Source organism: Rattus rattus, chromosome 8, assembly GCF_011064425.1.
Source record: "Rattus rattus isolate New Zealand chromosome 8, Rrattus_CSIRO_v1, whole genome shotgun sequence".
Classification (NCBI taxonomy): Eukaryota; Metazoa; Chordata; class Mammalia; order Rodentia; family Muridae; genus Rattus; species Rattus rattus.
Genome location: NC_046161.1, coordinates 82,877,879 through 82,889,664, shown reverse-complemented (window position 1 = coordinate 82,889,664; position 11,786 = coordinate 82,877,879). Strand labels below are relative to the sequence as shown.

Here is an 11,786-nt window from a genome sequence, read left to right as displayed (position 1 = left end):
CACACTGACTCCTGGGAGCCTCCTTCACTCCAGGTCTCTAGGACGTCCTAGCTAGGATTCCTCCACCTCCAGCCCCTGGCAGCTGCATACTTCCATTCATCCTGTTGGCCCTCTGAATCTCTTTCCTGCCTCTCCCCGTAATTGATCCTGCCCCCTTATTTTTCCCTTTATATCTTCTCTCTCACTCAGTCCCTCCTTCCCTCCCTGTGCTTCCCATTACTATTTTGGTCCCCATTCTAAGTGGGATTCAAGCATTCACACCTGGGCCTCACTTCTTGTTTAACTTCTTTGGGACTATGTATCATAGTAGAGTTAATAAAAATCTTTTCTTTTTTTTTTTTAAATTGGATTTTTTTATTTACATTTCAAATGGTATTCTCTTTCCTGGTTTCCCACACATAAGCTCCCTATCCTATCCCCTCCCCTTCTTCTATAAGGTTGTGCCCCTCCCCCCAACCTTCTCCTACACTGGGGATCCAACTTTGGCAGGACAAAGTGCTTCTCTTTTCATTGGTGCCCAACAAGACCATACATTGCTACGCATGCGGTTGGAGCCATGGATCAGTCCATATATTGTTTTTGGGTAGTGGTTTAGTCCCTGGGAGTTCTGGTCGGTTGACATTGTTGTTCTTATGGGGTTGCAAGCCCCTTCAGCTCTTTCAGTCCTTTCTCTAATTCCTCCATTGGGGGTCCTGTTCTCAGTTCAGTGGTTTGCTGCTAGCATTCGCCTCAGTATTTGACATGCTCTGGCTCATGCTGTGTCGCTCAGGAGACATCTATATCTGGTTCCTGTCAGCATGCACTTCTTAGCTTCATCCATCTTATTTAGTCTTGGTGGCTGTATATATATGGGGCACATGTGGGGCAGGCCCTGAATGGATGTTCTTTCAGTCTCTGCTCCAAATTTTGCCTCCTTATCCCCTCCTATGAATATTTTTGTTCCCCCTTTTAAGAAGGAGAAATATTTTTGGTCTTCCTTCTTCTTGAGCTTCATGTGGTCTGTGGATTGTATCTTGGGTAATTGGAGCTTTTGGGCTAATAGCCACTTATCAGTGAGTGCATACCACGTGTGTTTTACTGTGATTGGGTTACCTCACTCAGGATGATATTTTCTCCTTCAATGCATTTGCCTATGGATTTCAGAAGTCATTGTTTTTGATAACTGAGTAGTATTCCATTGTGTAGATGTACCACATTTTCTGTATCCATTCCTCTGTTGAAGGGCATCTGGGTTCTTTCCAGCTTCTGGCTTTTATAAAGCTGCTATGAACATAGTGGAACATGTGTCTTTGTTGCGTGTTGGAGGATCTTTTGGGTATATGCCCAAGAGAGGTATAGCTGGGTCCTCAGGTAGGGGAATGTCCAATTTTTTGAGGACCCTCCAGATTGATTTCCAGAGTGGTTGTACCAGTTTGCAATTCCACCAACAATAGAGGAGTGTTCCTCTTTCTCCACATCCCTGCCAGTATCTGTGGTCACCTGAGTTTTTATCTTAGCTGTTCTGTCTGGTGTGAGTGGAATCTCAGGGTTGTTTTAATTTGCATTTCCCTGATGATTAAGGATGTTGAACATTTCGCTAGGTACTTCTCAGCCATTCGATATTCCTCAGCTGAGAATTTTTTGTTTAGATCTGTACCCCATTTTTTAATAGGGTTATTTGACTTTCTGGAGTCTAACTTCTTGAGTTCTTTGTATATTTTGGATATTAGCCCTCTATCAGATATAAGATTGGTAAAGATCTTTTCCCAATCTGTTAGTTGCTGTTTTGTCCTAACAACAGTGTCCTTTGCCTTACAGAAGCATTGCAGTTTTATGAGATCCCATTTGTCGATTCTTGATCTTAGAGCAGAAGCCATTGATGGTTTGCTCAGGAAAATTTCCCCAATGCCCATGTGATTGACACTCTTCCCCACTTTTTCTTCTATTAATTTGATTGTATCTGGTTTGATGTGGAGGTCCTTGATCCACTTGGACTTAAGCTTCGTACAGGGTAATAAGAATGCATCAATTTTCATTCTTTTACATACTGACCTCCAGTTGAACCAGCACCATTTGTTGAAAATGCTTTTTTCCATTGGATGGTTTTAGCTCCTTTGTCAAAAATCAAGTGACCACAGGTGTGTGGGTTCATTTCTGGGTATTCAATTTTATTCCACTTAATCAGTGGCTTTTTTTTTTGGCCTTACAGAAGCTTTTTGAATTCATGAGGTTCCACCTATCAATTGTTGATCTTGGAGCCTGAGCCATTGGTGTTCTCTTCAGGAAATTGTCTCCTGTTCCAGTGCATTCAAGGCTATCCCCCCTTTCTCTTCTATTAGATTTAGCATATCCAGCTTTATATTCAAATCTTTGATCCACTTGTGCTTGAGTGTTGTGTATGTTGATAAATATGGATCTATTTGCATTCTTCTACATGCAGACATCCAGTTAGATCAGCACCATTTGTTGAGGATGCTTTAACTTTTTCATTGTATGGTGTTTGATTTCTTTGTAAAAAAACCAAATATCTATAGGTATGTGAGTTTATTTCTCCATCTTTGATTCTACTCCATTGATTAATCTGTCGGTTTCTGTACTAATATTATATGAGTTTTTTTTTTTATCACTATTGCTCTGCAGTATAGCATGAAGTCAGGGATGGTGATTCTCTCAGAAGTTCTTTTATTGTTCAAGGTCTTTCTGGCTATCCTGAGGGTTTTTTTCCCATATGAAGTTGACAAACTGTGCTCTCAGGTCTGTAAAAAGTGTGTTGGAATTTTGTTGGGAATTGCATTGAATGTGTAGCTAGCTTTTGGTAAGCTGTCTGTTTTCACTATGTTAATCCTACCAATCCATGAGCATGGGAGATCATTCCATCTTCTGAGGTCTTCTTCAATTTCTTTCTTCAGGGACTTAAAGTTCTTGTCATTCAGGTCTTTCACTTGCTTGGTTAGAGTCACATCAATATATTTTATATTATTTGTGGTTATTGTAAAGGGTGTTGCTTTTTTAATTTCTTTCTTAGCTCATTTATCAATTGTATAAAGGAAGGCTACTGATTTCTTAGAGTTAATTTTATGTCCAGCCACTCTGCTGAAGTTGTTTATCAGCTGTAGGAGTTCTTTGGTAGAATTTTGGGGGTCACTAAACCTTGTAAAGAATGACCATCTCTATCCACTCCCCTACACTCTGGTCTCTGGTTACCATTCTTCCACTCTCTATGAGTTCATTGGCTATTGATTCCACCCCGAAGTGAAGATGAGGTGCTTGTCTATGTTTGGTTTTCTTTCTTGTAGTAGTTTTTGCAGTTTCAAATCCCCTATATAAGTCTTTAATTTGTTTTGATTTGATATTTGTAACTGGGGAGAGACAATTAGCCCGAATTACTCTGCATGTGGAGTTTTCTGTGACAATTTATTGAACACATTAAAGGGATTAATCCTTACCACAAAAGATTTTCAGTAGCAGTTGTAATAAAACAGAAAGCTCTTTAATAATTAATATATATCTCTTAATTAATTTATTTACATCAAACACTGCCCCTCCTGGTGCCCCCTCACAGATACCCTCCTTCTCTTTCTCCTTTCTCTTTCCTCCTCCTTGTCTTCTTCTCCCATTCTTTTACTTACTTATTTATTTGTTTGTTTATTTGTGAAACATGTGTATTTCTTTCAAGAGCACACAGTGGTTTCCTCTTCTTTACATTCTTGCTGCCATTTGTCTTTATTTTGGATAATCGCTATTCTGTCATGTGTGAGGCAGTATCTCAGAGTAGTTTGAATTTGCCAGCCCTGTTCTCCTCTGACAGGGTGTCCACCTTGGTGTCTGCCACCCTGGCAAGTGAAATCTCTGTCATGGTAGATGCTCTTCTTTCATTGAGGCCAGACGAGACAGCTATGTAGCCAGGCAGGGAAGCTCTTTAATGGGCACAAAACCAACCAACCAACCAAACAAACAACAAACAAACAAACAAACAAACAAACAGAAAAAACAAGCTTCTGCTCTAGGAGGCTTGGTCATGACCATGGCTTTTGTATCACAGACAGTTTTGTCGTAGTCTTGTGTGCACGACCATTTGAGGGTGGTCTTTGCTTTAACAGAGATTTTTCTCTGGAGCTAAGGTTCATTTTCTCATCCCTGTGTGAATTAATATTTCCCAAGTAAGTTTGTTAATCATATTTAATGAATGTTAAAGCTTGGTGTATTTCTTTTCCTCTTCAGAAAGACCGCCTTTATCCAAGGCATCGGGGTGCTGTTGTGAGAAGCCCTTGAGTTTCTATGTATGGGCTTCTTTTGATCCTGTCTGACCTACTCAGCAAGTTCACATCTGTTCCAATACCTTGTCACGTTGATGCACAGTACTGGAATGTATTTGATTAATAATTGCTGGTAGTGTAATTATTTATGCTTTTTTTCTTTCCACTCATAACTATTTTATCTAGGAAGGTTATTTGCTGTTTGTTTATTTCTCTATTAACTACTTATTTGTGTGGTTTATGGTAATTCTATTTGTTTCGTCGTTCTGTGAGAAATGCTACTAGTGGATTGGTAGGAATTGTCTTGAATCTTGTAAAATCTGGTCGGTTCCATAATGTTCATTCTTCCTTTCTTTATCTTTTCAAAGAACCAGTTTGAATTTCACTTACCTTTTCTTGTTGGTTTTATAATTTTAACTACACTGATTTATGTAAATATTTGATTTATATACACCAGTTTATTTAGGCTTATATTTCAACTCTTTACTGAGGTGGAAATTTAGCTTACTGACTTAGAATTTTCTTATTTTCTCATCTATGCATTTAATGCTTCAATTTACTTCTGAACACTGCCTTTAGTAATCAGATTTTAACAAAATATATGGACCTTGTAAAATGTTGCGCTTCTTAAAGTTAGATTTCTTGGGTCTTCTTTGAACCACTTGTCACTTAAGAAATATGTTGTTGAATTTTTAATATTTGGGAACAAATAACCATTTTTCCATTATTGACTTGTAGAGTAATTCATTCTAGTATAAGAAGCAGCACAGTGCTATTTGAATTTTTCTATATTTGTTAATTTGTGTATTCTGAGATGTAAAAAGGTCTATATTAGAGAAGATTTGATGTGAGTTGGAGAAAAATATGTGTCAACTGTTGTACTGTATCTCCTAGTCTATTGGCCTATCTGTTTTAAAAGAAAAACAGAGTCAATGTAATGGCATTTTGAACACTGGCTTCAAAGTGAGACCTAACATTGGCCACTGTCCTTGAACAATGTAGATATTCAGCATGAGTTGCTCCCAATAAGCCATAGGATCAGCTTGCTAATGTCTGTATAATAGCATGTGGGAATCTTGACTGGGATTGCACTGAACCTTTAGGTCAAATTGGGAAGGACTGAAGTTTCAATAATATTAATACAGAATTCCATAATCTTCATTCATTTATCTTTTGAATTTATTTAAAAATGTGAATTTGTAATTTTCCTTATGTAGATCTTTTGAATATTTGGTAAATTTCTCTCTGAATATTTGGGGGGCTGCTTGTCCTACAACCTCTTTTCTCTGACTAATCACTGACTTTCAGTTTACTGAAAATATTCCTAAATTGAGCATTGACTTCTGATCTCCTAGAATGTTGAAACTGACATTAGAAATCCCAAATTGTTTGTATACTTAAAGCATTCCATCAAACTAAAACAGATGCATTGAATTTAATAAAGGAACTTAGGAAACATGTCAAGAAATCGAGAGTGTCAAGTTCTGGTAACTCAAGGGGGTTGGTGTGCTGCATGAGGAAGCGTACTGTACAATATGACAAAACTAGATTGCTACTCCCGGGTCCGTCATTGGCAGTCCCATGCAGAACGCTGCACAACTGTAGTCATGATAATCCTTTGCTTTTTCTTTTGGCTTTCGTTGTAAGATAGGTTGACTTTGTACTTCAGGCTGACTTTTCAATTCATCCTTTTTTCCTGGCAGCCTCTCAAGTGCTGGAAGGACAGGTGTGCAACATAATGCCCAGTGTGGTGGTTTGAATGAGAATGGCGCCCACGGGCGCCTATCTTTGAATGCTTAGTCAGCAGGGAATCACTGCTTTAGGAAGATTAGGAGGTGAGGCTTTGCTGGAGAAGGTGTGTCTCTGGGAGCGAGCTTTGCGGTTTCCAAAGCTCATGGTCAGGCAAAAGAATCCTGTTTTCTGCCTGCTGCCAGCAGCTCAGGATGTAACTCTTAGCGCCTGCTCTAGTGTTTGTGTGCTATCAGTCCATGGTGATAACGGGCTAACCTGTGACACTGTAAGAGATCCCCCCAGTTAAATGCTTTTATAAAAAAAATAAGTTGCTTTGGTCACGATGTCTTCTTCTCACGGCTATAGAAAAGTGGCCAAGATGGCTTAGCAAGCCATTTGATTCTTACCCTTTCTAAGTTCTTAGTCCGTAGTACAGTACTTAAAAAATAGACGGTAGTGCTTAAAACGTAGAAATGCGATGAATAAAGTACAAAGAAGCACAGCACTGAAAACCTATGTTTAAAATTAAGATTAAGCTGAAATGACACTTCTCATGTCCGTTAAATGATATGAGATAATTGAAAAAGTACTAGAAATTTTCTGTATCCTGATTCCTTAAAAAAATGTTTAAGTGTATAGGAACACTCCTTTTGTTTTAAAAGTTTCCAAAGTTGGGGTACAGAGCCATTTAAATGATGATCCTAAAGTTTCAATTACAACCTTCTTTTCCTGTATCGCAAATGAATAAAAGTTATTCCTTGAGTAATATCCTTGAAATTAACAGACATTCTCAAACTTGTGGAAGGGATTTTAATATTCTAGTTACAGCCTCTTGTATTTTCCCAAGACCTGTAGCTTCTCTGGGCTTCCCAGAGCCATAAGATAAGAAGGTTTCTTCCTATACATTAAAAAAAAATCTAATTATGGGATTCTTTGCTGCCTTTATAAGGTGGAGTATTGTTTTGTATCTTGATATTTTACCTAAGACCTTAGCATCATTTTATTTTATTTTTTTCCCCATTGGATTTCAAGAGTTTATTTTAAAAACCTACAGTTAACTAATAGGAGTTCATGATAAAATAGAAGATATTTGAGGAAAGCTGTCAGAGATCGCTCTGTACACACACTAACCTAATAATGCTTCCACATTAAAATTCTGCTTCTTATGCTTCTTCTTTTTTTATATAATTCTAAAATAAAAAAATCATTTAAATCTTAATCATCCCCCCCACCCGTGCTTTTAGACCCAATATTTATTTTCCTCTAAATCTTGTGATTTGTAGACATTAACATAAAATTCTGGATTTATTTATTTTATCTTATGCATATGAATGTGTTGTCTGCACGTGTGTCTATGTACCACAGGAGTGCCGGGTTCCTGGGGAAATCAGAAGAGGGCATCAGTTCCCCGAGAACTGGAGTTAAGGAGGGTGGTAACCTGCCATGTTGGAGCCAGGAACTAAACCTGGATCCTCTGCATGAGTCACAAACTCTCAAGCCCAAGCCATTTCTCCAGCCCCATGGCCTGGGGGACTTTTTGTATACTGAAATATTTCAAAGCAAAACAAAATGAGTTTTCCAAAGGGAAAAAAAATGGATGTCATAAACGTTTCAGTCATGAATGATTTCACTATTTTTAGACTTACTTGCTTGTCACTCCTCCCAAATCCCAAGGTACATCATCTTTAAGATAAAAAGTCTATGTATTTTAAATAATCAAAAAGAACAGTATCACGTTTAAAAAGGAACATTCAAATCGGGAAATGTTTTCCTATTATGTTTCTCTGTGGCCAGGTGTCTGAACCCGAAGTAAAAAGGTAGAAGACAACAAATGTTCATTTCCTGCCACGGTGACAGCTTTAGTTCTTTTGTTGTTTGTGAATACAAATGATAATTACGTCATCCTATGGGCATTGTTGGCGTGTAAGGATTCATCAGGTTTTCTCAATCAAAGCCATATTATTTTCAGTTCTACGAAGCCAAGCATATTGTCAGTGCTATCCTGAATTTTAGCCTCTTGGAGTTTGGTCAGGGAATGTAGAATAATCATCTGCTCGGTGTTCTATTGAACCAATTATGATACTATTTTTCAAAAATTTAAACTCATATTGATTTGTAGGATGGTGTCATTATTCAGGAAGGCGGGTCCGGGATATGGTGTAGCCTATCATTGGATGAGAAGGAAGTGTAGGCTGGGAAAAGTCTAGGAAGGGAAATCAGCATGGAGGCCACAGAGGAAGATGATTCCGATCGAGGAGGTCTAGGTCAATTTTATCTTGTCTAGGTGGGTGGATTAAATCTTTATTACTTGGCAGTGAATTTATTCTCTGGGTGTATTGTGGATTGAGTATTTGATATATAAATCTAATCGCTAAATTATAAGTTTCTGGAACTTTGATTTTGCCCTCGAAGGGGACAGTGTGTGGAAGTGGCTGGCAGAGAAACAGCTGGAGCACGGGGCTCCTGTGGATCTGTACTGAGTGGAATGCACGGGAGCTGGTTCCTCCGCCTTTTTAATCTTACTGCAACCCTGATTGGCTGATTGATTGCGTCTCTATGTTAGTGGTGTTTGTGTATATGCCCACGTCTACTCATGTGGAGGTCAGAGGACAATTTGCAGAAATCTTCTTCCCCCCATCCACCACCACTGTGTGGATTTTGGGAATTGAACTCAAGTCACCATGATTGCTGGGAAGTATGTTTACCTGCAGAGTCATTCAGTTATGATATTCTTTGCCGGGGTCCAGCCTCGACACAGGATCAGAGTTCTCAACTGGGAGCAGGGATATCTGGAAGGCACATAATAAGTATACACAGACTACTCCTTGGGTACAAACTGACAGGCAATTTCAAGGCTTAAAGTCTCTCTCTCTCTCTCTCTCTCTCTCTCTCTCTCTCTCTCTCTTTCTCTCTCTCTCTCAGCTCGAGGCTGCACACACTCTGCATTCTCTTGTGCACTCTGCTTTTCTCCATTGTGCTTTTCTTTTCTCGAACTCACACACTGGTGCACACCTCTGTTCATTACCCTTTCATTCTCACACACACTCTTCATACACACCTCACATTCTCTCTTCAGTCACTCTTCACATGCTCTTCTCATGCGCTCTCATTCACTCTCTCATTTGCTCTCTTGCCTTTCTCTTAACCTAGTCTTTTATTGGTCATCCAAAAGCAAGTAGAAAAAAAGACATTGTGTAACCATTGCCAATTCAAATTCAAAAGAATAACCACATCCCACCAAGAATTAAGAATTACAATCGTTCCCCAAAGTTTCAAGCTTCCCCTATTCCCAGGCCTGTGGCCAAAATAATAATAATTACAAACTTATCATTATTTAAACTTTAACTTTTAACTTATGATACTTCAGACCTCAAAGCTCCAAGGTCAACTACTTGCATTTTCCTGTGATGCTCTAGTGACAAATAACACGGGCAAAGCTGCCAGGCAGTGGCCAAAAAGAATCAAGTTAACCCTTAACACAGTAGTTCTGCTAGCTTTCTGTTCCTTTACATTGCACACAATGACTCTCATAAAAGTCCCAGTATTCTGACTTAGTTTTTCTAGTATATAATTTTATATATTCTATACTTCCTTATCCAGGAACCAGTCTCAAATGTTATGTAAAACTTATTCCCTAACTTCAATAACTTTTTCCTTTCTTGGGGTCCCAATGTTGGCTCTAATTCATTTTCTAATAATTTCTTCAAAGTTTCTTTGCAAGTCAAGCATTTATCTGGAACTACCATTGTGCAGTTATTACATTGTTTCTAAGATGAGAGCACACAGCGTGCACCTGGGCCATTAGGGCTGTGCTGTGCCCCTATGCCTCAATTTCCAATTGTTTAAGAATCATTACATCAAGGAACATCTAGTTACACAGAATTCACCAGAGCAGGAGAAAGAAGTAGGAAAGTCAGATATAATAGAAGAATTATGCACACCGAGGCCAACTGAAAAGCATTCACACACAAGTAAAATCTATACAGCCATTGTCCTGGGCTAAGGTTAGAAATGGGAACAACCTGTTTTTTTAACAAAGAGCTGCTATGGGCTACTGAGATGTCTCCATCCCGACCTACTGCACGCAGTCTCTTATTTCAGTTGGTGGGTCCCCTGGAGGGATGTGTCTCCTACTTCTCAGGGTCCCAAATGTCACCCTTTTATACAAGGAGCTGCCACAGGCTTCTGAGATGTCTTCATCCTGGCCTACTGTTGGCAGTTCCTGTCATCGTATGCTGTTCCCAGCAATTCTTATGTTAAATAAAATAGTAGACATTTACCCAGAAAGGGCAGAAGTAATTGTTTCAGAGGAATTTGCAGTGCCTTTAATGAGTGCCCATTTGCCTTGGCAGGCTCCTTTCCCAGGTTACACCAGGCAGATGAACCCAGCAAACCATTCCCAGGTGGCAACGTTCGTCCTCCTGGGGCTCTCTCAGGTATGGGAGCTTCGGCTCCTATTCTTCACTGTTTTCTCAGCCGTGTATCTTTTGACTGTCGCTGGCAATCTTCTCATTGTGGCCATAGTGACCTCTGACCCGCGCTTGCACACAACAATGTATTTTCTCTTAGGCAACCTTTCATTCTTGGACTTCTGCTACTCTTCCATCACTGCCCCCAGGATGCTGGTTGACTTGCTCTCACACAACCCCACCATTTCCTTTGGTGCCTGCCTGACTCAGCTGTTCTTTTTCCACTTCATTGGAGGCATCAAGATATTCCTGCTGACTGTCATGGCATATGACCGTTACATTGCCATTTGCCAGCCCCTCCGTTACACGGTAATTATGAATCAGACGGTCTGTGGGCTCTTCATGGGAGCCTCATGGGTGGGTGGTTTTGTTCATTCCATTGTACAAATTGGACTGACTATCCACCTGCCATTTTGTGGTCCCGACAAGCTGGACAACTTTTATTGCGATGTGCCACAGCTGATCAAATTGGCCTGCACCGATACCTTTGTCTTAGAGCTTCTGATGGTGTCTAACAATGGCTTGGTCACTCTCATGTGCTTTCTGGTGCTGCTGGGCTCCTACACAGCCCTGCTTGTGATGCTCCGAAGTCACTCTAAGGAGGGTCGTAGCAAGGCCCTGTCTACCTGTGCCTCTCACATTGCTGTGGTGACAATAATTTTTGTGCCTTGCATCTACATCTATGCAAGACCTTTTAGGACATTCCCCATGGATAAGGCAGTTTCTGTGCTATACACAATGGTCACTCCCATGCTGAATCCTGCCATTTATACCCTGAGAAATAAAGAAGTGATTGCAGCCATGAAGAAGCTGTGGAGGAGGCAGAAGGATTTTCTTGGTCCCTCAGATCATTGACTGCTTAGCAGAAGCCATAATTGGAAGACCTAAAAAATCATCCAGAAAACGTCCAAAGTAGATAAAACTTCATGATTGCTAAAATTGTTTTTTATATCTTAAAAATTGTTTTTAATCACAGTTAACTTCTGATGTCTAGAACAGGGGTAGAATTTTCTAGAAGTCCTAGGTGTCTTCTAGAAAAACAGTAGCAACTGTTATATAGCTTAGGGAGGACATTCCAGGATGAGGGTGATGTTGAACACACTATGATGTTTCAGTTTAAGCTACACTATACCCACAAGTGAGGAAGCTGGTGACCTTTCCTGATGCTTCTTGGACACGAATCAGAAGGTTTTTGATTTTCAATTTCTTGGAGGCAAATGGGGTCTAGTGATTAAAATAAATGTACAAAATCCTATCTCCACTTCAAGAAGCTGAATGACCACTAATGAAGGAAAGAAAATTACCTTGGACAAGTTAGTTTCACCCTTATAGTTCCTTAAGGTCATAGTTG

The 11,786-nt window shown here is 39.6% G+C and overlaps 1 protein-coding gene across 1 annotated transcript; it reads left to right on the top strand.

Moving 5' to 3' along the window:
* The first annotated feature begins 10,345 nt into the window (after positions 1 to 10,345).
* LOC116907689 (olfactory receptor 4D5) lies at positions 10,346 to 11,290 on the top strand. The gene has a single exon (XM_032910795.1). The coding sequence runs from the start codon at positions 10,346 to 10,348 to the stop codon at positions 11,288 to 11,290; it is 945 nt and encodes a 314-aa protein (XP_032766686.1).
* The last annotated feature ends 496 nt before the right edge of the window (positions 11,291 to 11,786 follow it).